This window comes from Rhamphochromis sp. 'chilingali' (assembly GCF_963969265.1).
Source record: "Rhamphochromis sp. 'chilingali' genome assembly, chromosome: 3".
Classification (NCBI taxonomy): Eukaryota; Metazoa; Chordata; class Actinopteri; order Cichliformes; family Cichlidae; genus Rhamphochromis; species Rhamphochromis sp. 'chilingali'.
The window spans coordinates 16,001,766-16,029,642 of NC_137931.1; the positions used below are offsets into that span (position 1 = coordinate 16,001,766).

At 39.1% G+C, this 27,877-nt stretch overlaps 3 protein-coding genes across 4 annotated transcripts; 1 reads left to right on the top strand and 2 right to left on the bottom strand.

The window, feature by feature from the left end:
• Nucleotides 1-834: 834 nt before the first annotated feature.
• wdr12 (WD repeat domain 12) lies at nt 835-5,806 on the bottom strand. The gene is made up of 13 exons (XM_080877641.1): nt 5,629-5,806; nt 5,273-5,367; nt 4,182-4,276; nt 3,957-4,063; nt 3,404-3,519; nt 3,160-3,314; nt 3,024-3,069; nt 2,849-2,934; nt 2,624-2,764; nt 1,720-1,825; nt 1,499-1,631; nt 1,187-1,259; nt 835-1,097 (listed from the first exon to the last, which is right to left on the bottom strand). The coding sequence occupies exons 1-13, from the start codon at nt 5,667-5,669 to the stop codon at nt 1,026-1,028; spliced, it is 1,266 nt and encodes a 421-aa protein (XP_080733767.1). The 5' UTR covers nt 5,670-5,806; the 3' UTR covers nt 835-1,025.
• A 2,859-nt stretch (nt 5,807-8,665) lies between these two features.
• Nucleotides 8,666-15,018, bottom strand: nop58 (NOP58 ribonucleoprotein homolog (yeast)). Of its 2 annotated transcripts, none has more exons than XM_080877640.1 (15): nt 14,864-15,018; nt 14,358-14,434; nt 14,181-14,233; nt 13,852-13,976; nt 13,635-13,771; nt 13,382-13,446; nt 12,991-13,125; nt 12,537-12,682; nt 12,251-12,377; nt 11,895-12,058; nt 11,663-11,797; nt 9,496-9,557; nt 9,257-9,408; nt 9,049-9,173; nt 8,666-8,949 (listed from the first exon to the last, which is right to left on the bottom strand). In XM_080877640.1, the coding sequence occupies exons 1-15, from the start codon at nt 14,906-14,908 to the stop codon at nt 8,890-8,892; spliced, it is 1,608 nt and encodes a 535-aa protein (XP_080733766.1). In that variant the 5' UTR covers nt 14,909-15,018; the 3' UTR covers nt 8,666-8,889. The 2 variants fall into 2 exon arrangements, with proteins under 2 accessions (XP_080733766.1, XP_080733765.1); XM_080877639.1 differs by having other exon boundaries at nt 9,049-9,176.
• Nucleotides 15,019-15,501: 483 nt separating this feature from the next.
• nufip1 (nuclear FMR1 interacting protein 1) lies at nt 15,502-26,970 on the top strand. Its single transcript, XM_080877634.1, has 10 exons — nt 15,502-15,951; nt 16,409-16,482; nt 16,947-17,048; nt 17,146-17,208; nt 17,287-17,363; nt 17,477-17,569; nt 17,717-17,886; nt 18,220-18,339; nt 25,848-26,083; nt 26,212-26,970. The coding sequence occupies exons 1-10, from the start codon at nt 15,711-15,713 to the stop codon at nt 26,731-26,733; spliced, it is 1,698 nt and encodes a 565-aa protein (XP_080733760.1). The 5' UTR covers nt 15,502-15,710; the 3' UTR covers nt 26,734-26,970.
• The last annotated feature ends 907 nt before the right edge of the window (nt 26,971-27,877 follow it).

Below are 27,877 nucleotides of genomic sequence, written 5' to 3' on the forward strand. Positions count from 1 at the left end.
GTTCTTTCCTCCGATACGTAAAGATGGACGTGATTTGGACGTGATTGGCGTGATAAATAAATATATAGCATGTTAAATCTATATGTGTTCTACGTGATAATGTCAAAAGAAACTAGAGATTCTGATGGTCGTGATACTGGCTATATGAGTCAGTCTATAAATAGTGAATGTAACTAAAATTCAAAATGAATGTAGATATAATTATTTATTATAAATGAATGAGTCCCTTAGGAACTTCAGCACCAATATGTTGGAAAGCTTATCTGGTCATATCAGTTGGTTTCAGTCGTCAAGTTGTTAAGAAAGTTATGTTAGGCATATTAATCAAGGAGGAGTTGGAGCTCCTTTTTTCATCACACCTCCACTGACAAACCAGTTGGAGGAAATAGTCAACAGGTTGACTTTGGCTCTTGAGAAATATGAGGAAGTTTATAATGTGTTAAACAGTTTTAAAAGGTAGTTTATTAATATAAACCTTGAGGTTGTCCAACTGATGTTGTGTAGGCATTTTGCTAATTGAAATGAACTGAACGATCTTCTCTGCAGACCTGATTGCCCATTGTCCTTCTTCGCGGCTGAGCAAAACCAAACAGTGACTGGTGTGCAGGACAGACTGGATGATGGTGGTGTAGAAGATGACCAGCAGCTACTTCCACTGACAGTTCTGATCTGTCAAATGTTTCTTTAACTTGAGTAACTGGAAGACTAGTCAGGGTTGAGGGGAAGATGAATCAGTACAGTGACATCCTTGATATCCTGCTCCAGAGCACACACACACTTTATAAACTGTTATATATAAATACTGTATAGTTAAATGAAGGTGAGGAGACAACATTTTAGGAGAAAGATTTAATTTATAATCTGTTTGGATAACACTGAAACGAGGACGAGCTGTAAGAACATTTGTGTAAAACGAATCAGGAAAGCAAAGAACAAAGCCAAGATATTTGTCCAACACTTTGAAGTCCTTGATTTAAGTCCTGAATATTGTCTTTGTGTCTGTCTGTCCAATGTGTGCTGAATCTTTATGCCTCTGCCTGTTGGGCTGAGTATCTGTAGGTGTACAACTTGTTATCTGCGCCTCCACTCAGCATCAGCTGCAAACAGAAACAGAGAGAGGACACTGTGAGAACATCGCTGTTTCCATCTATCAACTGTTGGTGTGCAAATATCGTACACATCGTACCCCGCTTTCTGTCCAGTCCACACAAAATACTTTGTCTTCATGGGCCGCCAGGTCATACAGAGGAGCCTTACAGCTGGGAGACAACAGAGAAATTTTTTAAATATGTAAAGAGTAGAAAATATTTCTGTTAAAGAAGTAATCAGAACAATAAATACTTGGGTCAAGTACAGATGCCTGAAAATTCTACTTAAGTACAGTAACTAAGTATTTGTACTTCAATACTTCCACCTCTGGTCATGTCCCATTAGAAATATGTTCCTTGTGACTAGAGCGGAGCCCTTAACAGTAGTACCAATTATGAGCTTCACTTACCTTCTGGTATCCCAAAGTTTGACTAGGTTGTCAAGGGAACCCGAGACCAACTGGTGCGCATGTGATGGTGCCCACTTGACAGCGGTAACCCAGCCAGTGTGAGAGGTCAGCGACAGCAGAACAAGAGACCCATCTGAAAGAAGAGTTGTAAAGATGACAAGAGTGACAAACAACAATACAAGTCGAAACATAGATGTCTGTGACATTTAGAACAGTCGTACCTTTGGTGCGAGGGTCCCACAGTCGGATGTGTCTATCGGTGCTACCTGAGGCCAGCCGTCGACACAAAGGTGAGTAGGAAATACAGTTAAACACTTTGCTGCCCGTCTGTGAAAAGAAAAACAGTGAAACTGGTAAATACTGGAAAACTGAGAATATGATAACAAAAGGTAAACTTGGTGGTTGATAAATATGCTATTTCAAACTATTTGAGATGTTAACCGAGTTTTGAATTAGTCTGCAACCCTAATTTTTCTTAGGATTGGGACATGCATTGCATACATCCACTACACACAGGCATATAGCAGTAATACGTAGTGTATGTCACTGGTTTGATTTCCTCTATTATAGGCATTTTAAATCACTCATACACTGAAGAAACAAGTCAAATTGTGGCTCTGAGTCTTTTTTATCATTTATACCTGTGTTTCACCCTCTGTGACATAGCTAATAGAATAAAAGCCTGTAAATGGTAAATGGCCTGTATTTGTATAGCACTTTACTTAGTCCCTATAGACCCCAAAGCACTTCATACTACATTCAGTCATCCACGCATTCACACACATGTGATGGCAAGCTACATTGTAGGTGGCTACAATGTAGCTTGCCATCACATGTGTGTGAATGCGTGCGCCAGGGCAGCTGTGGAGCTGCCCTGGCGCACTGACAGAGGCGAGGCTGTCGGAGACTGGCGCCACCTGACCCTTTGACCACCATCAGTAGGCAACGGGTGAAGTATCTTGCCCAAGGACACAACGACCGAGACTGTCGGAGCCGGTGCTCAAACCGGCAACCTTCCGATTACAAGACGAACTGCCAACTGTAGGATGATGCTCATTAATCTGTCACATGAAACAACCAAAAGTGTTTATTATCGCTAATTCAGTCACTTTCTATTTTTCTCACCAACGTAGTTTTCATCCCTCCAGTATCGACGTCCCATATGCGGATGGTGTGGTCCCAAGACGCACTACAAACCTCCTCACTGTCACACCACAGGACAGATGACACTGCCTCGCTGTGTCCCGATAATGTCATCAAGGGAGTCTGTGCCCAAGAAAACAAAAACTCATTTTGCAATGACTTAGTGGGCTTATTCTCCAGTCAATCATACTCTGGTTGTGCACTCACCCTGGTAAGGCCAAGCTGCTGAGTCTTCTGTTTTTTCCTTGGTCTGTCAGCCGGCTCCTCGATCTCATCCTGCTCATCTGTAGGCACTGACAGCACAGGAAATATAGTTTATAGCAGCATCACAACAATACCTTTTTTAACAATAAAGAGGCCTTGAATCATTCTGGGATCATACCTGCTGACCAGATCTTCAACATTTTGTCCCAGGAGCCACTGCAGAACTGAAAGTGTTTACCACAAACATCCAAAGTCATTAATCGCAGCACTCTTTGTTGTCTTTTAAGTTTTTGTCTTGCCCTCTCCAACCTTACCTTCGTTCCTGTGGGGTCTACAGAAATGGTGTCAACACTCCCCGCGTGTCCACGACAGCAATGTCTGGCTTTCACCTTGTTTCTCTCCGAGTTCCACTCCCACAGTAACACGGTTTGGTCCAGAGAGGCCGTCAGAAGCAGAGAGGTCAGACCCTCTACACAGAAAACATCCACAAAGAGGACTTAATAAAGCCTTTGACTATTAACATAGCAGTACATGTCTGTTTCATTTTGTCCCACTTACCTCTTTTGACCCAGGCTACGTCTTTGACCACATCTGTATGTCCAGCCACAGTCATCGCAGGCTTGCCCTCAGTAGACCAAATTCTGGCAGTCTTGTCGTATGACCCTGTTAGGATCCTGCAGGGGAAAAAATAAGGGTCATTCCATTTCAAATCATTATGAGCCTTCTGCTCAAACATCTTCAGTTTCACTAAAGATTTTATGGATATTATATATAAAAAAAATGTTGCTGTGAAATTTTATGTTCATATAGAAGCTTCGAGCTTCTGGTTCTTTGCCATGTACAAGAACTGAACTGAAAAAGAAGCCAATGTCTAAAGACAAATTAGACAAGACTTTCAGAAAGCCTGCAGCACTATTTTAAAAGGAATAGAAAGTCTGGCTCCTTGAAAGTAAAAGATAAAGAATAGGGGGTGGTTTAAGACTTTTGTTTAGCTAATGAACAACCAAGAAGACGAAAAAAGAAAATATGAACACATCACAACAAACTTTTTGCTGATCTAATTTCCCAATTAATAAAAAGCACACTGATGGTCTGCTCTTAACCATCTTACCATTCAGCATCAGCATCTACAGAGCTAATCCAGTCATCATGCATCATACACTCCTCGGGTTCTGGGGCCGTGATCCGCTCCACGTATTCTATCTCCACAACTTCTTCCTGGAACATGGGCAAACAGAGTAAAACATCTGGTTAATGTTGTTTTACTCATGTGGATGCTTGTGACTCGCTTTATACAATATATCCATACGAGTTTAAGCACTATAGCAGGCCATACCGTCGATATACCCTCTGTCGCCATGTGAGTTGACAGTGAGGTTCGCAGGAACTGACCCCTGACCAGGAAGTCAAAGTCCACTTTACTGTGAGAAGCTGTTAAGAGAACCAAATAAATTATCTGAGATTTTTAGAAGTACAGTCTGTGATAAGGACTACATTTGACATACACATACACAAACATATAGCACAACCATTTAAAAATACTACTAAAACTAAATCTACAGAACAATCAGGTGCCACAATAAGATGCCACACACAGTATTTGTGCCAGTGCAAAAAATAGTTTGTCTGCTACAAGAAAGTGGAGAACACCACAGGCCTAAACCCTGCAGGCCTAACAGCAGGAGGTGCATCACTCAGTCTGTTCTTCATCTGGAGACACTCGTTCTCTCTTTCTCTCTCCCGCAGCCGTCATTCCGAAAATGTTCACCTCTTCCTAAATAACCAAATCCCATGTGTTGCCAAATAATTTTTTATTGGTCAATATGGTACACTTTTACACTAATACAAAAGGGGTGGCATTTTTTCCTGATCTTTTTTTGTGCTGTCCTTAGAAAACAAACTTTTTACCATTTCATCCCACATTAAATGTGACAATAGTAGAAAAAAGCATCACATGTATTTTTATGATTGTAGCTCCGGATTTAGTGGCCTATCAATAAAATTTAAAAACTGGTGTATAGTTTGAAGCCTGAACTTTCAACACAAGTTGAATGGAGATTAAACGTGGCTGCAGCTTGTTGCTATGGCATCTTAAATCGGTCAGGTGATTTGGAGATGAGGCGTGTCCATAGACCCCAGAGTGTAACAATCAATGCATGTGTGAAATCTAAAAATGCCCATGGCATTGATTCAAAATGTACTCTGGCACAATCGTAAGCATCAGTTGCTTACAAGAATATTTTAGGGCATGCCAGCCCATCGATCTGCCATGCGGTGCCACCACGTGCCACTCCATGTAGATCCGCCCCTGTGATTGAGGATTAGGATTATAATGCTATTTATTCTGTGTTTACAGCTCTGCAGCTGGAGGCTGAATTGTAAAGAAGGTGGGGAATAGTTTGTGTGCCTATGATAAAGTGAGCTTACCATTTTTAGCTTCCAGCAGCTTGTTGATTACATTGCTGAGATCCTGCACTTCGGATGCAGCTGGGATGGAGAACGGGACATCATCTACAACGTACCTACAGAGATAGACATATTTTAGCTGCTGCCGGAGTCTACATAACTTCACATTGTTAGCATTAGCATTTTAAAAAAAACATCGCTACGAACTAGCCACGATCAGAACTACAGATAAAAAAAAAATTTGCTAGAGGAAAAGACAGAACACCCCACAATGAGATGATACTGTTTACTCTAAATTACAGCTAGCAAGTTAGCTAGCTCGCTTGCTTGTTTGTCATTTTCTGTTGAGTTTTTTCTTTCTTTCTTTTAAACCTCACCTTTTGTCTTCTGTGAAGAATCTTGCCTGTATCTGAGACATTTTTAGCTAAGTGTTTATTTTGCCAACCACGAGCTCTAGAATATTAAAATACAAGGAATCCTCATAACACGCTTCTCGTGCAGTTTTGCCATGTGGTACGAAACAAACCACTGCAAAACGAAAAGCAGAAGCTCTGAGATCGTCTAGTGACGCCTGGCCAGTATGCGAACTTCCGCTTCTCCCAAGCACCCAAGTTTGGTCACTCGGGAGTCCGGACTGACTTCCTTAGGATGGCAGAACTCAACGGTAATGTATTTAATGATAAATCCTCTACGAACCAGTTATTACGATGATTAGATGAACATCAATGTAAAATGTTTGTATTAATGACCTAAAAGATCTAGAGACTGCTTTTTACATTCATCGATGTGAGATAGCATTTGTCAGTATACACGGTGGAATTTAATAGAAATAATATTTTTATTTACATTGGGTGAACAAAATAACCAATACCAAAGTTTCCTCATAACTTCTGATAGCTTATCAGCACTTTTAATCATTAAAAACGAAGGTTAGCTTCACCTGACAATACAGTGTATTAGCATATGAGTATAAACACGAGTCCAAAGCATCAGGTCTGAGTATATCGCCTTTATATGTAATGAGAGCTTCAAAGGGTTTAAATGTTTTTGCCTAATTAAAAATGTAAATTCTTTACTAAAGCAAAAGTACAAACTCCGAAATGTACTCAAAGAAAGAAAGTAAAAATGAGCTCCAAGGAGGAAATTTTTTATAACCATTTTTGTACAAAGGTAACCTTATACTATATAAATGTAATAATAAAAATAATATTAGAACATGAAAATATAAATATTATTGTTATTTAAATTTTGATTCAAATTAATGTATTCAGTTTGAGAACATTTTATACCTATTTTCTATTGCCTACTTATAGGGTGACTTTGCCTCCACACCAACAGTAAAATAAGAAAAGTCAGGGATTACGGTGGGATTCAACAGGTGGGGGGAGTATTGGGGCCACATTAAGAAAAGAATATATTGTTCATCATTTTGAGAGTACAGTAAAAATTTCGAGATTAAGTCGAACATCTATTTTGAGAAAAAAAAGTTGACATGTGATTACAATTACAATTCATTGTTTAGATAGCTTAGTGAAACAAATTGATCAGCTGTCTTTTGATACATCATCTTCATTGCATGAGGGTGTAATCATCAATAACCTTGCATTAAGAGCCATTGGTTGTTTTCCACCTAACCAGATCCAGCTTTCTACACCATCTTCTTAATGTCTTTATACTGATCACCACACTGTGTCTATGAGCTAAAAGAGAAATCATTTACTTTCTTGTTACTTAAACTGATTCTGAAGTATGGTTTGTCTTGAAACAACTGTAATCTCCACATTTTGATATTTCCTCAAAATACACTTTCAACTTTAATCTCAATATTTGGACTTTATTCTCAGAATGAACAACAATATTATTTTTCTTAATGTGGCCTTAACCCTCTACTGCACACATTTTGATGGTACATGCTGAAAATGATCCGAGTCATTTTGGACCGTTTTAGTGCCAAAATAAATAATTTGAAATTTCAGACAACCCCTCTCCAATAGTGCCAGACATCAACAGAGAAAATTATTAACTCATAAATAATTACACAACTGTTAAAAAAAATAATTTTGCTTTCTAAGTATTCAAAAAATGTCAACCAATTTTTAAACAAATAACTAAGTATGGCTTGATACAGCCTTAGGTTCGAATATTAATTCTCACGTTGTGAGATTTTGCTGTCATTCCGTGACAGTGTGTGAAACTTTTCTTAACAGTTCTTCTGTGCTGTAAAACAAAGGTGCACATTACACTTTATACACATGCATCTTGCCTTATTTGAGTCAATACAGTTTTACTTGTATTCTGCCAAATCACAACAGAAATTGCCTGAAGGTGGTTTATATTCTAATGTATGAACCTACAACAATACAGAGAAAACTCTGACAATTAAATGGCCCCCTAAAATCAAGCACTTGGCTACAGTAGGAATGAAAAACTCCCTTGTAACAGGATGAAACCTCCGGGAGATCCAGACTCAGGGAAGGGCGACCATCTGCAGCGACCGGTTGGCTTGCCCTCTCTTATTGCTTCATTTTTTGAATTCATAAAGCAAGGACTAATATTTTCAAATTCTGTTTTCTTAATTTACTGATTAGGTACTGCTTGAATTTGCTTGTCCTTAAATGGAACCATTTGGTCATCCACACAATCTTGTATCTTTGCACTCATGTTATTTTCTTTATTTAGAGTGCAAGTCATTTTAAATATAATCACTAGAGCAAACTCCTCACATCATGCAGTCCTATGACTATGTCAGAATGAGGTGGGGCATCCTACCCTCACATGTTATAGGACCAAAATTTGACACTTTTCCAAACACTTTGATTCAAGTTCAAATGTACTGGGCATGAGGCTTAAAAAAAAAACCCCCAAAACATATACTATATCTTTTTCCATCTTTGAGTGAAGTTACTCTTTTCTCTCCCAGGGAAACCCAGCAGCTGTACCTTTAGCTAGCAGACACACTGTGTTCACACAGTTTGCTGACATTTGTTTAGCTGATAAAAATGTTGAATTTGAAATTACATGCTACTTAGAAAAACCTCACTTATAACACTATAGATAATACCACTGAACCTAAAGTAACAAATCTGTTTTGAAAATATAAGTAGAAAGTGTTGTGGAAAAATATAGGGATTGAAAGTAGTCAGAAAAATAAATACTCATACTATTGCAGACAGCTAAATCTAGCTAGTATAATAAGTGAAGTGTTTGTACTTAATTACTTCCCACCCCTGCTGGATGCATTTATTTGTACATTAAAAAAAAACAAACACACACACACACAGCATTTGAGCAAAAGGTTTTATTTCACCAGGCTTTGTTTATCACAAGAGAACTGGGAAATCTGTACTGAACTCATGACAAAACTAGATCTCTTCATGAATAAAACAAATGCTTGTCTACAGAGGCTTCTGGTAGATTAAGCTTAAACATCTTTGAAAAAAAAAAAAAACAAAAAACAAAACTTTTATTGTACAGTCTCTTTATGACCAGAGAAAAGAATGAGATCTAATGATTACTCTGATGTTTACTTCGAACTTATTTTCAGATGTCCACAGACAGGCACTCAATACTGTAGTCCTCAGAAAATATAATTGAATAATAAAAATAAAAGACAAAAATCTATTTACACTCTCCTCTTTTCAATCTTCTTCCTGCTCCTCCTTTACCTTCTTTTTCTTTTTTTTCTTCTTCTCTGTTGTCTAGAGAGAGAGACAGAGAGAGAGAGAGAGAGAGAGTTCGATCATTAAAGGGGAGGAAGAAAAAAAGGGATAATTTTAAAACTTTAGCTTCCATCTTACCTCAGTAACTGCTACCACCTCTTCTTCCTTTGGTTCTTCCATTTCCTCCTCTGCTTTCTTATCCTTCTTTTTCTTCTTTTTCTTCGGGGTCTCCTCTGCTGCCGCTGATGTTTCTGCTTGTTCTTCTTCTAAACACAGAGCCAGAACACTATCAGCATCACAGATCCAAATGCACAGGAGGCAGAGGATTGATTCCAAACTCACTCACCTTCTATTACCAACTCCCGTTTTGCCTTTTTGAGTTTGACTGCTGATGTCGTGGGCTCTGTGGCATCCTCTTCTTCTACCTCTTCAAACTTCCTCTTCTTCGATGTGGACGGAATCGTAGAATCACCTGACGGATCATAAATTCTCACTTCACTGTGAAGGAAAAGTAGTAGGAGGCATTAACCACCATACATGTGTAGATGTGGAAATATGCAAAATATGCTGCAAGTGACAACTAACCTCTTGTGCTGGTATTTCTCTACCTTTGCCATTGCTTTGCCTGTTCCACTGATTCTTCGGATCTGAAAAGAAAATGTGGATTCAATGACTAAAGGAGGGGGAAAAAATAACAAAAACAGGGATTTTACCAGGATAACAGATTCAGAAGAAATACAAAAATCCATTACATATAGTACTTTTCTACCTGGACACTCAAAAGTGCTATATTGGAGCAAGATACTACTTGCATTTAGCATCTTGCTCAAGGACTGGGGATACTGGAGTAGCCAGACATGGAATGGCGAACTGTCTGATTAGTAGATGACCTGCTCCACCTCCTGAGGTACAGCCACATTTGTGAACATGAGCCAGAACTGCTGTTGTGTTCTTAGGGCTAATGTTCAGACTAAAGCAAAACGAGAAACTCTCCAGTGATCAGACAAATCAAATTTGCAATTCTTTCTAGAAAATAGGGATATCCAGTCCTGTGAACTATAGGGGCGAGAGGCCATGTGGCTTCTTATCAGCAGTCAGTTCAAAAGCCTCTGATAGTACAGGGATGCATTGATGGTTATGCAACTGTCACATCTGGAGAGGCACCATCAATACTGAAAGGTATACACTGGATTTAGAGCAACACAGGATTACCATCCAGAGTAGAACCCTTGCATAGTTAAACCAGACAAAACTAAATGGCATAAGGCATCTATTACATGGTTTCACAGTAGAACAGGTTGGGTACTGGTCTGACCCAGACCTTTGACCACTGGAATCCATTGACACATTACAACGAAGACAAGAAAAGGATGACATTCATCTTCCCAGTTCCCAGACATTTAAGGACTGCTATAACAAAATGGGGTGCTATGCTGTGTTAATTATTAAACAGCTTTGTCCCATCATTCAACACTACCTTTTTTGCTGCTTAAAAATGGTAAGTTTTGGATTTTAAACTGCTAAGACCCAAACTCTTCCATGACATGCATTTTTAATTTCTCTTTGATATTTGGACATATTGGGACCTAATGAATGTAAAAACAAAGAATTACCAGATTTTTATTTTTGCCCATTTTTTGTTCCACATATGAGGACATAGCTGTGGGCGGTATAAACAGTATACAGTAGAAACAATATAAATTTGACCAACGGTAGACATTTTGACTATACCGCGATAGCGCATGGTGACGGTCTCATCAAGCGGTGCCTGTTTTGGTCGAAAACATTGCAGCGGCTGCGAACAATATCTGCAAATTATGCCGGGCGACAGTAACAGCAAAGAGACAAAGCACTTTTGGGATATGGGAAAAGCCAAAAACTGCACTTCCTCCACTTCCGTACCATTGATTCATTAATGCAGAATTTTCTCGCAGCTGCTCTATTCCCATGTTGTTGCAATATATTAATGATTAATCTCTCAGTCAGAACATGGCATATCATGTTTAGGTGGAAACTAGTGAGCAAACTTCCTGCTAACTTCTAACGCCGTTGAATTTAATAAATTCTGTTTTCATGGATGCCTGGATGTTAAACTTAATTGTTAAACCTGGTAAAGCCGCAACGCTGATTATTTTATTAAAAATTAAAGAATTTAGACAGTTTTTAACTCTCAGTGATGCTGTAGTGTTTGACTGACTTTGGGACCTGAAGGAGGAGTTTTGGACCCAGATTACTCCACGAGGCTCCTGACTACGGCAGCCGTAAGGCTCCGGTAATCCATCAAGCTGTACGCCTTCATAGCTTACCAAAGTCGTATTAAATTATTTTTTTTTGACAGATTTCTGCGCAGCGTTTACCACATAAAATCAGTTAGAGGTCAGTAAGCACAACCAGAATTCATACATAAGGCACACTGTCAATTTTTGAGAAAATTAAAGGATCCTAAGCGTGCCTTATAGTGTGTAAAATACGTTATACAGAATATTGCGATATACATGTCACATGCTTCAAATTATACCGTGATATTGATTTTAGGCCATATTGCCCAGCTCTATGAGGACATTTGTTTTAAATTTCGATACAACAGTGGCAGTATACTGTCCTTGTAAGTGGATATCAGGCCCTTGTAGAGCAAGATTTAGTATTTTGGTCAGACAACCCAAAATGTGATGTCCACATATGTGGACGTCAGGGCCAAGGATGTTAAATAGCATCCCAACTTTTCTGGAATAGGGGTTGTAGCTGTACTTACCCCCTTATCTTCCAACTGACGTAGTCTGGCCTCCAGCTTTGCACGGTTCTCTGCACCCATTTCTGCATTTGTGTCTTCTCCGAGAGCATCATAGCGAATAGCCAGGGCTGCTTTAGCTGCCAGCATCCTGGAAATCTGCATTGGCATTACAGAAAACCAAAGCCTGAGTTGACAGCTTCACATTGTGGCCACCAACCATTATTCAGTCACATATCACACTCTAAGAACATACCTTGCCCTTGTTCTTAGCAGTTGTCTGGCCCACTAGAGAAGCATGGTATATGAGACCATACTTGGGTGTGTCTTTGCGCGTCTTCAGGGCTCTAAAAAGAGCCTTCTCTGCTCCAAGGATCTGGACTGTGGAGGCTGGATGCTTTGCCAGATTCAGAAGGGAACCTGGATCGCACAATGAATGAAACAAAGAACTGTAGCTATGGCGCTCTTCAAAGACCTGACTACTAGTGCTTTCACTGCCAGCTCAGATGAGGTAGTGACTTAAAACCATCAGTCATGTTCAGGAAAGTGACTTAGTGTCATCATCATCACTGCTAGGCCAGTTTTCACAAATGACATTTCCCCCCCATTCACCTGCATGTGAGATGAGACGGGCGCCAACCAGCTCCCCCACCATTACAGTGAGGTTGGGAGCGATTGCCATCATTCTGTTCTTCAGGTAGTCGTAGAGCTGAGCCCGGTATTCTGAAATCTCTACCACCTATGGGAGAAAAAAAAAAATAAAGAAAACATTCAAAAACAAATTCATGAATGCAGGGTACCAGTCACAAAAGGCAAAGACGCACAGAAAACCCTGTGTTTGCAACAGACAACAGTCATTGCCATCACAGTCACTGTAGCAAACAGTGAGCACACACACCTGATCACATAGGTGCCTGATGTTGCCAATGTCCTCCTCTGACACTTCTGTTCCCATGGAGATTTCAGCAGCCAGTTTAACCTCTGCCTCGATCTCCTCTGGGAGGATATCTGATAGATCAGAGCTGGCGACGTTTGTGCGATCACCTGCAGACACAAACATATGGCAGTTACTCAGGAATGTCACCACATGGAAGTTAAACCAATGCACGCAAGTCTTAGAGCAACAATACGCTGACTTTAAACAAGCTCAGAGCACTGTGGTTTACTCAGCCTGACAGGAAACCATAAAATTTTAAAGGATTGAAAGAGGCTCTGAATAAAATTAAAAGGTGCTAATGAATTTGAATGTGGAAATTGTAGGATGCTGTGTTTTTGCTGGCTTTACTCAAAATATTTAGGATATCTAGATATGCTTCTCTGACTGTGTTGTGCAAAAGCAGGATGGTCCTTACCTATCTTGCGGACACTCTTGCAGTAGGCTAAGTTGTCTGTGATCACTTTTCCCAGCTCAGGGAAATGCCAGCCATACCACTCTCTGCAACGCATTATGTAATTATTAAGTTCTTTGTCGAGGTCATCCAGAAGAGCTAGAAGCAAGGACGAAAACACAGTACAGCTGATGTTAACTGCTCAAATGATAATTTTTAGAGCAAAAATATCAATAATTGACATTTTTATTATCCCAAAAAGAAAAATCTAGATGTTTTCTTTGTTTGCAATGATAACAAACTGAAGGTTTTTGGACATTCTGAAAATAATTTAAACTGCTGATGGTTCTCTTGCACTACTGTCTGACATGTTGCAGGCACAACAACAGACATAACTGTGTAATACAACACTTACAAATAGCCTGCACAATCATTGTGTCCACCTTGTCAGGACTGAACTTCAGCTTGTAGCGGGATAAACTGCAACCAGATGAGAACACGAGTTAATTCAAATTTCTAGATTAATGAAGGGATTTTCAATAAGCTAGAGGATTGCTGCCTCAGTGGTAGTGACGAATGCTGAGAAAAATCTACACAAATATTTCAGACAGCAAATGTAATCATAGGCAGCAGTTGGATTCATATAACATAATATATGCACCACTAACCTGTGAGCCAACCCTAAAGACATAGCACTCATCTCCCTGGGAGGAAGTCCAGTGATGAGGCTCTCCATCTGACCCCTGATGCATCTCATCAGTTCAGCCACAGCAGGGCTGTGGACACAGCTCAGGTCCAGTTTTTCCTGAAGACCAGAAGTCATTAGAAACACAACGTTCGATAACAATGCTGTCTTTTAGGCTGACAGAAATATCAGTGACTTACTTTGATAACGCCACCGAGTTTTGCATCACTAATAGCCAGCTGCTCATGAGCTTCCTTGGCAACAACTTTCTTCAAGACCTTCTTCAGACTCTTGCCAAGTTTTCCCTCAACAAGGGCAGTTGCAGCTAAAAAGTGGAAATAGAGACTAAAATAAAGCTTAGCTGTGCTAAGCGCTTGCACAAAACACAAAAAGTGTCAACTCTCATATGTATGAGGAGGAATTGGTCTCAGCGGTAGTGACGACTGAGCAATACCTCATGTTTAATCAGACACAGCTTTGCATCACAGACTAATCTCAGGTGAACATTAGGGCTCAAATTTCTCATTACCTGCTAAAGCCTCTGTTGTGTCCTGGAACTTCTCAAAATGCTTCAGCTTAACGCTGGTAGGACAAAAGGAAATATATGGAAGTTACATTTCATCTACGATTTATAGTAATAAGTCCATTGTTATATTTCAGGCATAAAGAGTGCCGCCAGGTGGTAAAATGTAACATCAGCACTTACATTTTATTGGCTTTTTCGGGAGTTTCAAACTCCTTATACAGGCTGTCGACCTGCTGCAGTTTGGATTCATTGAGAACCTTAAAACACAATACACAGACATTAGTTAAAAGAAATATGTAAAGCAGTGAGATGGCTTACATCGTTAAGAATGTAACTTAAAGTAATGGTTGATGGACGCATTTGAACAACCTACAATTCTAAAATGCATGTGGAGTCAGCACCACCTCAGTGTGCACACGTGGTTGCAGGCCCTTCACAGTACAAGCTTGATGTTCACTTATGACTTAGCCAAGCTCGTGCGCAAACAAAACACCTTTAAATAAAAATGTAATCCATATCCACAAGTACAACGAAGAGATTGCTTTTTTCATACCGTAAATAACACGTTTATGACACCTACCGACTCTCAGTGAACTAGCTGGATGGCTAATCCGGGCTAACGCAAATTGCCCCTGTGCTAAAGTCGCCCATTTTAAAAAGATTGCAAACAATAGTCGAATACTTACTTTGAATATTGCATATCCAGCTGCGGTTTCAAACAACACGAGCATTTTGGCAACGCCTTAGTGCAGTTATTGCGCACACCTCTGGAGCCTTCACGTTTCCACCTCGATCACCACGCTGCTGCTCTCACTCTGAAACACACGCGGCGTGGACAGGGCACCAGGAAACTATTGGGTTGCCAGGTTCGTTCACATCGGTCGCTATCCCCCGAGCTTAACATTAAAAAGACAATTTAGGGTTTATTTATAGATAAGCGGAAGAAAATGTTTCTACGGATGGGTGTATCGCGGTGTATCTAATGCACCGTATTGTCAATACGTTTTCTTTACCTTAGAATATGTTTCTGCTTCTATTGTGGAAAAAATACACTTTGAAATACGTTTAATTACGCACACGGCATACAGGTTAATAAAATCGAGCGAGCGGCCACTTAGCTTATGACGCTTACAAGATTTATGTGTTGCTCTTTAGACAATGCAGTGCATTTATAATATCTACCAGGCGGCTTTTCACCAAAAATGGCAACCCAAGAGAATTTGTTACATTAAACCTCGCGAGAAGTTGTAGCCAACTACTGGTAAAATCAAAATTGCAGTCTAAGTCTCAAGTATAATTTTTTTTTACCACAAAACTTTTTATACATATTAAAATACTTAACGTAAGTATGTATAGACATATATTTATTCGTTTTCGTCTGTGTTGGTTTATGGTCTTCCTTCTTTGGCGGATGTGACGAAACCATAGTTCGCTCAAAGTAAATACATGCGCCTATGAGGGCAACGCGTTGAGGAGAAGTTTCTCTAGAACTACCTTCATTCTCAGCGTGAAGAAAGATTTTGGCCTGGCGGTATGAACGAGTCGGCAAATTATCCTCCGCCCGACTTTGGCTCTCCTCCTTCCAATTCCTTCCAGTCGTTCCAGCAGCAGCAGTCGCACTCGAGTAGCTTCCATCCCACCATGTGGAGCTGGAGCGAAACGCCTACCGAACACACCTGGGGCTGCGACAGTAGTGTTGGCAGGCACCACGGGTCAGCGGCGAGTTATGGGTTCTCATCAAACCGTGGAAACCACGGACCTACACATACATACAGTGAGTGGAATATACAGTAGTTTCCCTATTGAAGATGGGTTCCTTCATGTTACTGTCGCCCTAAAGTGCACATGAAGGACCACATAATGTAAAGACTGACTTACACCATGGGGTTCTGCTCTAACAAAAAAGTCATAGATTTAGCAGTTATGTTGCAGTTAAGGAATAAGTGTTTAAAGCTTTATAGCATGTGTGAATGCAGCAAGTGGCGTCAGTGGGTTATTTGGTGTTAAAACACTTGAATTAGTTTCATAAAAGCCAACTAGTGACAGAACGGATACATCCGTGGAAGACAAGGAAAAATAAACTAAAAACAAAACCACATCCCCACAATAACTTTGATAGCAGATGTGTAGTTTAAGATACATGCAGTGCGCCTTTAGTCGCCATAAAGGACATGTCCGTGTGTCTTTTTTTTAAAGAAAGGTGTGTTTGAATTTCTTGCGTGTGTTTTCAGGTCAAAACTTTAGTCATGAATGGGATCGAGGTGGACATCAAAGCTACCGAGCTCCCAGCCATCATGGAAAAAAGGTGACATTTCTGAGAACTTTGTATTTATATTTAACCCTTGTATGGTGTTCGGGTCTGTGAGACCCGTGTTCAGTTTTTTTCAAAAGAAAAATTAAACAATTTTTTTTTCACGTGTAAATGTGTTGTGTCTTTCCACTCACTCCACTTGATTATAACTGATTTATTTATAACATTTTATATAAAAGAAAAACGAGAAGCACATTAATTCATAAATGTGATCTAACAAAGGTAAAGGGAAAAAATTAACCATGTTTGCTGTTCATATGTCTTGTAATTGGGATGAAGTAAACATCTGTTGAGTAATTTAACATAAAATTGTTTGATAGTGTTAATTTGGAAAGCCAAAACTCTAGCGGGTCCACCAGACCCATGAACACTGGCTGAGTAACAAAAATACGAACACCACACAAGGGTTAAAGTGAATGGAACGTTGTTGGGAACTTTGAGCTTTTCACCCCTTGCAGAAAAACAGGAAAGAACCAGAGTATTCCCATTTTTGTGACACCTGCGACCGGGGCTTCAAAAACCAGGAAAAGTACAATGAGCATGTTTCTCAGCATGTCAAGGTATTTCACTCTAGGCTACTTACTAGATATATATTAGTGCTGTTCACATTGATATTCTTTACTTTTTACTGAGAGCTCCAATTGAATCCACTTTTAGTGTTCTGTGGCTGACTGCAGCTTCATGGCCCATGAAAAACTTGTCAGCATACACTGGAAAAATGTAAGTGGAAGAAGATGATGTAAAGTGATTAGCTTGTAGTAGTTCCCCTTTTCTAATGTGAATACTCTGTGTTGACAGAACCATGCACCAGGAACTAAAAGAATCAAACTGGACACACCAGAGGAGATTACTAAATGGAGAGAGGAAAGACGCAAGTTAGTTAGAAACTGTGGCAGTCATGAACTTTTGATGCAATTTTGCCATTAGTTAAGCCACATATGCATACTTCCCATGTCCAGTCATTAATTTGTCTTTACTGGTTTACTAGAAACTATCCAACACTTGTGAATATTGAGAAGAAGAAAAAAGTCCTGGAGGTGCGGGAGGAAACGGGAGCTGTCCTGGAAACAGCTCAGTTTGGGTAAATGTTTACATTTGAATGTATAAATTATGGATTTTGGTGTGCATCTCTTTTATTTTCTATTTTGATATACATTTTTTTAATTTGAAATGAAGTCTGTCTTACCAAAAAGTTAACTTGCATAAGCAATGATGTATTTATTTTCAGACGAATGAGAGGAAGAGGCAGAGGTCGTGGTTGGAAAAACAGAGGACTCCAAGGGCGACATCTGAGACGGCCACACTCATCGGACTGCATTGTTACAGAGAAGCCTAAACCACTCACCCACCCATGCAGGGACGGGGATCCACTCGGAGCATTAGCCACTAGTGACCATGGTGAGTTAATTGATCAAAGTTCAATCAAGCCTGTGCACAATCACCTACATAGAGGACAAGATCAAAAAGCTTTCACTGGTTATCCTCTGGTTATTCTTTGATTGAAATACACAGACACCCCTATATGGCCTGTATTTATATAGCGCTTTACTAGTCCCTAAGGGCCCCAAAGCGCTTTACATATCCAGTCATCCACCCATTCACACACACATTCACACACTGGTGATGGCAAGCTACATTGTAGCCACAGCCACCCTGGGGCGCACTGACAGAGGCGATAGTATATAGTGATAGTGATATATATATAGTGCTCTGTTTTTCATTGGCTCCAAGATTCTGACAGAGATGAGTCCAGGACCAGTGGCTTGGTTGTGGCCCCTAAGAAGATGAGCTCAGCTCTGGGATCCCTAGTAGCAAACTACGGATCAATGACCGAAAGTGATGATGAACCAGGTGAGCACATAGTGTTTGCTGGATAATAGTCCAAAATCTTCACCATGCAAGAAAAATGCTAATGATTCTGTCTTGTTGAATTGTTTTTATTTTGTTGTTAATTTACACTTTTTACTACCTCACCTATGTCGCTTTTTCCACTACCACCTACTTTACTCATCTACTCTGTTTCAGTCTTTTTACATTACCACCTCAATTTGGGTGGGGTTGTTATAGCAGCGCAACCCTAAAGTTCCTTGACATGAAGCACAAACGTAAATGGACTTTTCTACCCTCTCTTGGGTGCAGTCTGATGACATTTCATTTTCGGCTCAACTCTGCTCACTTCAAACCCCGGCCCAATAAGTGCTAAAAAAGTACCTGATACGGTACCACTGCCTACCGGAAAATCCTAAAAACCAAGCTGACTAGAATGGAGCCTTGCTTGCACGAATGCAGACTGTATTCTTTTGGATCCAATACATGTAAATTTGTCAGTGGGCACGTGCAAGAGTAATATACTTATAGAGTTTTTTTTATGTGTGTGTGTGTGTGTGTGTGTGTGTGTGTGTGTGTGTGTGTGTGTGTGTGTGTGTGTGTGTGTGTGTGTGTGTTAGGGGTGCAACGATACACAAAATTCACAGTTCGGTTCATTTCGATACTTTGGTGTCTATGTCAATGTTCTAATTTTTCATGTGTCTGAGCGAACACACAAACTCCCTGAGCGGTCCCTTGGACCACTGTGAGCAACAGCAGACGTGTCCACTGTGGTCACGCCAGCATCTAATCCATCCAAGTTACATGGTTTATTAAAATAATCAAATTACAGCATTTACATTTATGTTAGACTACTTTTAATTAACTGCTTTAGCCCACTTACTATGAAAATTTTAAAAATCTTGTTCATGACCTGTGCAGTATGTTAACACTATTGGAAGTAAAAATAACTTGAACTCCAATTTTGAAAGTGCAACTTTATTTATTTATTTATTTATTTATTTATTTATTTATTTATCATAAAGCTCTGACTTGTATTATGAGTACGAGTCTGTGGTCTGGAAGAGAGTTCTGTAACTCTGTCTGCAAAATACAGTATATAATGACCAATGTTGGGCAAATAATTATATAGTTATTTCTACAAAAAAGTTACTGAGTTTTGCAAACAAATTTTTTTGCAGCTGTTTACCTATAAATGCTGCCAAGGCATTTTTTTTAAACAAACATTTCAAAATATTAACAGAACAATCAGGTGTTCTGCATCAAATTTGATGCCACACAAATTATTTGTGCCACTCCAAAAAATAATTTCTGTCCACTATGAGTTAAAGGAGAACAACAGCCTGATACCTGCAGGCCTGACAACAGGAAATGTATCATTCCTGTAACACCTGTAACATTTAGCAGTCGCCTCATTGTTCTGACACACACGACAAAACTGTTGACTACACTACACACTAACTACACAAGATTTGCGCTAAACATCGCAAATCTCTCACATCTCAAAACACTCCTAAGACTTCCTCCCGTGTCTTAATAACTAAATGCCATGTTGCCATATAATTTTTTTTGATTGATTGACATGGTACATTTTTCGACCAATGGGAAAGGCTGGGGGCTGGGGGTTGGTTTTGTTTTTGCTCAAACGCCGAGAGTGTTTCGATGGTTTTCTTTATAAAACGTTGTCTTTACCGTTTCTTCCCACATTGAATATAAACAACGATAGTATTCAGGGGAAAAAAACAAAACAAACATTTCATATATTTTTATCATAACTCTGGTTTTACGTGGCCTATTAACACAATTTAAAAACTGGTATAAAGTCCACACTTTTTCCGTCAATTGGTCCATCTGTCCTGCTCACATCTCCAAGATGGGCCAAGATGTGAACGGTCTGCTACAGAACTTGCTCTGTCTTAAAACTCCTTTATAAGCAGCAAAGCGAACTTTAAGGTGCACACTTCTAGCTGTATGTGATGGCAAAAAACCTGGGCTCAGATAAGAGAGCTCTTATCACTCCTACTTCCTCCCTGTCAAAACCTTCTGGTAAGAAAAGAGTGATGGAAACTGACACAGCGGAAAGCATTATTACGACGCTCAAGATGGCTATCGAAGAGCAAGGCGCTAACATCAAGAAGAGTATTGGCGACCTTAAGGTTACTATTAACTTTATCCACCTTTATTTCAGTACGAGAGACTTTTCCTTTTAGCTCCCTGAGATCTTCTGAGATAAAGCAGAAGAGAAAATTCAAACACTGGAAAACAAGGTGTTGGAGTTGTCTCGGTATAAACGAAGATGGAACCTGCGACTTCATGGGCTACCCGAAGAAGAAGGAGAAAACGTACGCAGTAAGGTTATTGAAATTTGCCAAAACATGGATCCTGACCACCGTGAAAAGTTCCCGGAGGTACTTGATTCAGTCCACAGGATCGGTCAACGACGTGAGTCCTCTTCTGCGCCACTGCCCCACGCCATAATCCTGCAATTAACAATGAGACACTTTCGAGACATCATCTGGAAGGCGGCGAAGCGATTTGACTACCTGAAGACAAGGAAGCTCCATTTCAAAGAAGATCTCTCTCCCGAGTACCGAGAGGCGCAACCAGCTATGGCCACAGGTGGAGAAAGCACGTAAGGAAGGGAAAATTGCCTAGTGCTTTTGTGAACAGAAAAGAAATTCACTGAAATCTCTTCGAGTCCTATTTGTGGATATACCTCAAGGTCTCTTTTCCTTATTGTTCTAAAGACTTATAGTATGCTGTTGCTGTTAAAATGTTTTGTGAAGCACTTTTTTAGACAGAGTAGTTCTGCTCTCTCTGAAGCTGACACACTCTTCTCAGGGTAAAAAGTTAATTTAGTTTGCAAAATTTCATCTTTGTCCTTTATTTCTTTTAATGCTCGAGGACTGTTGCGACTTTCATCTGTAAATAAAGCCGCGGCCGGCTGAGTTGGTTGTGTCCCTGTGACGCGCCTCCAATAATCCATAATGAGTCGTACTTGTACTTTGCGCATTTATTTTAAGAACAAAACAAAAACAAACATTTGCGCTTTCAATCAATTTACAACTAGCGCATGGATTAACTGGTGTGCCAAAAAATGACGGTCAACAGAAAAGTTTGCCCACAAACCACTCACCCAACACACCTGCTGCGAACACCGACATCAGGTAAATAGACTGTGACCACACCCACATACCATCACCTGAGACGCAGGTAAAACTATACACCTGTGCCACCAAAACAAAAAGGAAAAACATAAACATTGACTCTGGCTCTTACAAGGACTAAGGGACAATACCAAAAGGAAAGCTCTGTTTTTATATGCTAAAAGTTTGAATACTGACTTTTGTCTCTTACAAGAATCCCATGCTGAACTAAGGATGCTAACTTCTGGAAATCCCAATGGAGCGAAGATTTATGGAAGTCTCATGGCACAAACCATTCAGCGGGAACTCTGATTTTGAAGCATAAATTTAATGGAAAAATTATATCTTCAGAAACTGATCCAAAAGGATATTTTATTTTGCTGGTTGTGTGTTTTTCTTTTTTCTTTTTCTTTTTTTTCTTTTAATGATCAGACCCTCTTACTAGGTAACATTTACGGCTATAATAACAAACAGGAGAATATTGACCTAATACTTGTAGTAAATGGAAAAAAATGAATCTTTAATTTGCTAATCTAAAGATTATATTAGGAGGAGACTGGAACCATTCACTCAATAACATGATAGATAGATTGCCAAGTAAAAGTTAGGAAAGTAGTAATTATATGTTGGATTTTATTAATGAAAGAGACCTAATTGATATCTGGAGATTCAAAAATCAAACCATTAAGGAATTTTCATGGAAAAATAGATCAGGTTCATTACAGTCTCGTATTGATTATTGGCTAATTTCTGATCCTTTATCTGAATATGTTTCTACATCAAAAATGTTGCCAACACCCTTGACAGCTCATAGAACAATTTTTTTTGGAGATATGTTTGTATGCCAGTAATCCGTCTAAAAGAGTGAATTCATATTGGAAATTAAATAATTCTCTTCTACTGAATGATTCTTTGGTAAAGGAAATTAAAACAAAAATAGATCAGTATTAGAACAAGGCATGTGTTGAAAATGCTTTTTGTAAAAATTGGGAGCTCATGAAATTTGAATTGAGGTCCCTTTTAATGAAAAGAGGAGCTGAAATAGTTAAAAATAGAAGAGAGAAAAAAAGAGTCGGAAATAATTTCATTTACAAGGCAAAAGGTGCCTTTGTGCGGTCAAGAAGGAAATGGCTTGAAGAGGGAGAACAAAACTCTAGCTAGTTTTTCAAATTAGAAAAACATCACAATACTCTTGGCAGCATGACTAAACTTTGTTCAGATGGGGTCATCACACAAGATCCTCAAGTGATTTCCAAGACTTGTGAACTTTTATAAAAATTTATATAAATCTAATTTTTCTACAGAAGCCATGGAAAAATTCTATAATTCCTTATTATATTAATATTAAATATTAAAAAAAATTAGTGACAATAATAAAACTATGTGTGATGCCCCATCACAACACTAGATATTGAAGGTGCTATTAATAAAATGAAACTTAATAAGAGTCCAGGGAATGACGGTTTGACTTCTGAATTTTACAAATTATTTTCAAAGGACTTATTGAAAGCATTGATAATGGAAAGCTCCCTCCTTCCTTGACTCAGGGACTGATTACTTTGATTCCTAAACCTCATAAAGACGCCCTTTTGATAGAAAATTGGAGACCTATTTCACTCCTGAATAATGATTATAAAATAATTGCTATGTGTTTGGCTAAAAAATTAAAATGTGCACTTAATTGATGAAACAGTCTGGTTTTATGACTGGCAGACACATAACTAACAATATAAGACTGGTAATTGATATTTTGGATCATTCAGATTTAATCACAGATAATAGTTTCTTTTCTTTTTTTCCTTTCTTTTTTTTTTTATTTTTATAAAGCTTTCGACTCCATTGAACATGAATTCATGTTCAGAGCACTTGATATTTTTGGTTTTGGAAATATGTTTAAAAAATCAATTCAAACTTTGAGCTATTTGCATCTGCATATAATCAAACATATCAAAGATTTGATAATAACCGTGGGATCCGTCAAGGTTGTCCATTTTCTGCATATCTTTTCCTTCTTCCTATGCAGTTACTCTGTATTCATTTTAAGAACAGCAGTGTAATGGGTCTCTCTGTTGCTGGCAGAACATTATCTATTACTCAACTAGTAGATGACACAACACTTTTTTTTTTTTTTTTAAAGGATAAATATTAAGTTGATGAAGCTCTCAAAGTTCTCAATAATTTCTCAATAGCCTCTGGTTTAAGACCACTCAACATTACAAAATGTGAACTTCTCCCTGTTAAATTCTGCACAGATACAATTGTATCAGGTGTTCCTGTTAAAAATAAGGTTAAATATCTTGGTATTACCATTCAAAAAGACTAAGATGCTAGATTATCTGAAAATTTCGACCCTCTTATAACTGCAATACAACAAAGATTTAATCTTTGGCTTCAAAGAGATTTATCCATTACTGGAAGATCGTTAGTAGCCAAAGTTGAAGGCCTCTCCAGACTTATATATGCAGATATGGTACCTGATGTTTCAAAAGAATTATGCACAAAAATTGATAAAATATTATTTAACTTCATTTGGAAAAAGAGAATACATTATATTAAAAAAATGTAATGATAAACAAGTTGTGTTCTGGTGGCCTAAATTCTTTAGATTTCACTTCCTTAAATGTGTCTTTTAAAATCAAATGGATCAAACTCTTTTTAAAAAATCCCATTTCAATTTGGAATTTTATTACCAACCATATCTTTAACTCACTTGGAGGAATGCACTTTCTGCTAAAATGCAATTACAATATCTCTAAATTACCGATTAAACTCTCCAACTTTCAGTCAACTCCTATCTCTTGGTTAATGATATACTCTCACAACCTTTCTCCCCATAAAGATCTCATTTGGAATAATCAGGATATTAAATTTAAGAACAAATCAATATATATTCAGAAATGGGTGGATAGGAAAATTTTACTTGTTAGTCAATTACTGAATGATAATTGTCAATTATCAATTAATTTTATAAACACCAAAATTGATCCCTCATGTAAACTGAAGTTTCAACATATTCTATTTGGCCTCTCACATACTGATAAAATAACTCCAGGAAAAACATATATTATCAATCTTCTGATTATTTTTGCCAAATTTCACATACAAAATTTTCTCAACAGCGCCCAAACATATTTGCTTTTAAAACCCTGTTTTCCAATTATCTAGAGAATCTAAAGAACAGCACTAACTCCAAAGGCCATGCCAGTAGTGCACAATTGCGCACACGCAGATTAGAGGGAACATTGGGTGTCACGGTTAGATATTTTTTTCGATACATTTATTTTGTTATTATATTATTTTTTGCATCTGATGGCGAAATCACTCATCTGTGGAAAAGAGTTTTACAGAGAAATGGCTCTTTCCAAAAGAAAAGCAATTTTGTAGACAGCATTAAAAGTAGCAATTGCCCTGTCTATCCCCTTTGCCCTCTTAGAATCATGTTCTAACGGGTGTCTAAATGACTCGCCGTTTGTAGCATGCGTGCTTGGTGTTGTTGTTGGTGTTGTTTTTGTCTGCTTCCACTTGTCTTTGCACTAGTGTGATGTCGGCGTAAATGTGTAATCATATTTGTTGCGTTCCGACCGATGTAATTGAGCATTGCTTGTTACATCCGACATACTGTTGTACTTTTTTCCACAACAGGCTTAAGTAGGGTCATACTTCACATGAAAACCAAAATGGTTCCAAACGCCAGATCTGAATGACGGTGGATGAGGTTCAGTTTTGGGTAGCGTTGAGGAGTTGCCATGCAAACTTGGCTGAATGCATATGGGCAGCACTCAGTTGATCTGCGCCCGACAATGCACCCTAGACAGAGTAATCAAATGCAGATCCACTGAGCCCTCAACACAGACGGCATCGTCAGAAGAATATTTGATCAAATAAATTAAAAATTTTGTATCGTTCCATACGTTCAATACATATGCGTACTGAACTGAAGGCACTGTATCGAACAGTTCAATACAGATACGTGTGTGTGTGTGTGTGTGTGTGTGTGTGTCCTGAGTCACAATAACTTGCCCTAGTTTTCATCAGATTCAACATTAAACATGTACTTTAATTTTATCTCGGAGTAGCTCTGTTGTTGTTTGGTTTTATTATGTAGTTTATAACAAAGCTTAGTGGGGATAGGTTAATTGGTTAATCCAAATTGTCACTAGGTGTGAATGTGAGTGCGAATGGTTGTCTGTCTCTGTGTTGGCCCTGCGACAGACTGGCGACCTGTCCAGGGTGTCCCCCGCCTCTCGCCCTATGACAGCTGGGATAGGCTCCAGCGCCCCCCGCGACCCTGAAAAGGATAAGCGGACGCGAATGGATGGATGGATATATAACAAAGTGTAACTTATGTCCAGTGTTTCTACTAACGCTTGTGCTTTTGCGTTTTAGCCACACCCATTCAGAGAGGTAAGGAGCTGGTGCAAGAGAACCAGGACCTTCTAAACTTAATACCACCCAACCCTCAGGAGAGGGCACCTGCCAGGGGTAGAGGGGCTTTTTTACAGAATGCAGAGAGACAGAAAACAGTTCAGACAGATTCCAGACTTCACATGCCCAACAGCAAAGGGGAAAGAGCGGGACGAGGAAGACTACCACAGTCACATCGCCCCACTTTGCTTGAGATGGTATGGAAGTCATTTGACACTGCGTGCGTATTTATATGATTTTGATTTAGTAAAAAAGGACACGCTGTTTAAAGCTATACTATTTAGATGTGTTATTTAGTCCAACTCTTGTTTGTCTCTTTGTTTAGTTACTGGCTCCAGATATCCGACACGAGAGGAATGTCCTCCTGCAGTGTGTACGCTACATTGTCAGAAACCACTTCTTTGGGCTGGAGAGCAGATGTCACAACCAGGAGAAAACTGGAAACAAGGGCACAGCAGCTGTTACAAACGGAGAGCATGAAGGAAGATGGGAAGAATCATCAGAGAAAATCCAAGTTGCGTCCCCATTTGCCTTCTTGATTAGTAGTGAGGGACATTCAGCAGTCCTGGATCTTGGCAGTACGGAGGGTTTAGTTACTAGTGAAGTTTCTGCAGTTAAGCAAGCTCCTTGTATACTGAATCACCAAGGGTCTACACGAGAACCTAATGAACCTACTGTGGAGTCTTTAGGAAGTGTTGGTGATTATACAGGTGATTTCATCCCAAATACTGAGGAGACAACAGCCAGTGATGTAAACCATCCGGATGTGTCCTCGAAGGATGGGATCACATGTATCTCAAATATGTATGATGATGAAATATGGGAGACCCCCAGTGTTCAAGTGTGAAAGACCCAAAATAGTTGGTCTTATTTTGTCCTAAACATCAAACTGAGATTCCAAATATGAATGAAGAATTTCTGTGGACAGGAATGATTTTTTTTTATTTATTTTTTTTATGAGTTTATTATGTAAAGACAGACTGTCTTGTAAAATAAATCACGTGATTTGTAGTGATGAATTCTGAATCTTTATCTTTTCAGTGTTTGACTATCAATAAAAGGAGTGAACTGAAACGTGTGGTAAAGTACATTCACACTACCACGAGAGAAAATATACCTAGTGTTTGACTTGCAGTAAATTCGCACCACGGCTGGAAAGTGTGTTAGAGTTGACCCACTGTCTATTGAATTCAATGACATGAAAGTCAGGCAGGTTTACAAGTTTTGTTTGGTTTTTTTTGTTTGTTTTTTTACCAGTCTTTTCTTCTTCTTTTTTTTAATGGTTGAATAGATGATGGTACATCTATAGTTTAAATTTGTGCTTTTTTTCCCATTTAAACTGATTGTTTGAACTTGGTTTTGTATTTCAACTCTCCCCTTTAATGCACTAATTGTTTTAGCAGACAGCTTTCCAGTTTCAAACTATTTAACTTCAAAGGTCAGTTATCTTATTCCAATGACAGATTACTATTGGTTTAAATTAGAGATGGACCATCCGATATTACGTATCGGTCCGATACTGACCTAAATTACTGGATCGGATATCGGAGAAAAATAAAAAATGTAATCCGATCCATTAAATATCACGAAAGCACCTCACAAAACTTGCAACACGCCGTAACTCACCTCAGAACGTTAGCACGTCGGAGCAGTATGCATCACTGATAGAGCGGCTGTGGCATGCGGGACCTGTCGGTGGTCTGGATAGCATGTGGAGCTTCGCTAGCAACCCGGCATTTCATCTCCGACAAAGTTATCCCGAGAGAAGTAAAGCAAGTGTGTAAGTCCATCTCTGAATGTTTGTAAAGCATTCCTGCTTTAAGCTTAACAAGCGACTGCCTCTCCTGCTGCTACTTCAATCATGAAACTGCTTAACGATCAGCTGATCAGCTTTTCTGTCGCGAGTCCGTGTCTCTAGTTTGCTTTTGGCCCACTTTGCACCAGAAAGAGGAAACCAGCGGCTGAACAACAGCAGCACGTTTAAGCTTGAT

What these genes read in the sequence shown, in the direction of transcription:
- wdr12 (XM_080877641.1), bottom strand. Translation starts at nt 5,669, where the DNA reads ATGTCTCAGATACAGGCAAGATTCTTCACAGAAGACAAAAG. An exon ending in AAACTTTGGGATACCAGAAG is followed by an intron (nt 1,260 to 1,498) that starts GTAAGTGAAGCT and finishes GTTGTCTCCCAG; the next exon opens with CTGTAAGGCTCCTCTGTATG. An exon ending in TGGACTGGACAGAAAGCGGG is followed by an intron (nt 1,098 to 1,186) that starts GTACGATGTGTA and finishes TTCTGTTTGCAG; the next exon opens with CTGATGCTGAGTGGAGGCGC.
- nop58 (XM_080877639.1), bottom strand. Translation starts at nt 14,908, where the DNA reads ATGCTCGTGTTGTTTGAAACCGCAGCTGGATATGCAATATTCAAA. An exon ending in TCTTTAGGGTTGGCTCACAG is followed by an intron (nt 13,447 to 13,634) that starts GTTAGTGGTGCA and finishes ATCTGGTTGCAG; the next exon opens with TTTATCCCGCTACAAGCTGA. An exon ending in TCAGGCACCTATGTGATCAG is followed by an intron (nt 12,378 to 12,536) that starts GTGTGTGTGCTC and finishes TTTCTCCCATAG; the next exon opens with GTGGTAGAGATTTCAGAATA.
- nufip1 (XM_080877634.1), top strand. Translation starts at nt 15,711, where the DNA reads ATGAACGAGTCGGCAAATTATCCTCCGCCCGACTTTGGCTCTCCTCCT. An exon ending in TGGAGAGAGGAAAGACGCAA is followed by an intron (nt 17,364 to 17,476) that starts GTTAGTTAGAAA and finishes CTGGTTTACTAG; the next exon opens with AAACTATCCAACACTTGTGA. An exon ending in ATTAGCCACTAGTGACCATG is followed by an intron (nt 17,887 to 18,219) that starts GTGAGTTAATTG and finishes ATTGGCTCCAAG; the next exon opens with ATTCTGACAGAGATGAGTCC.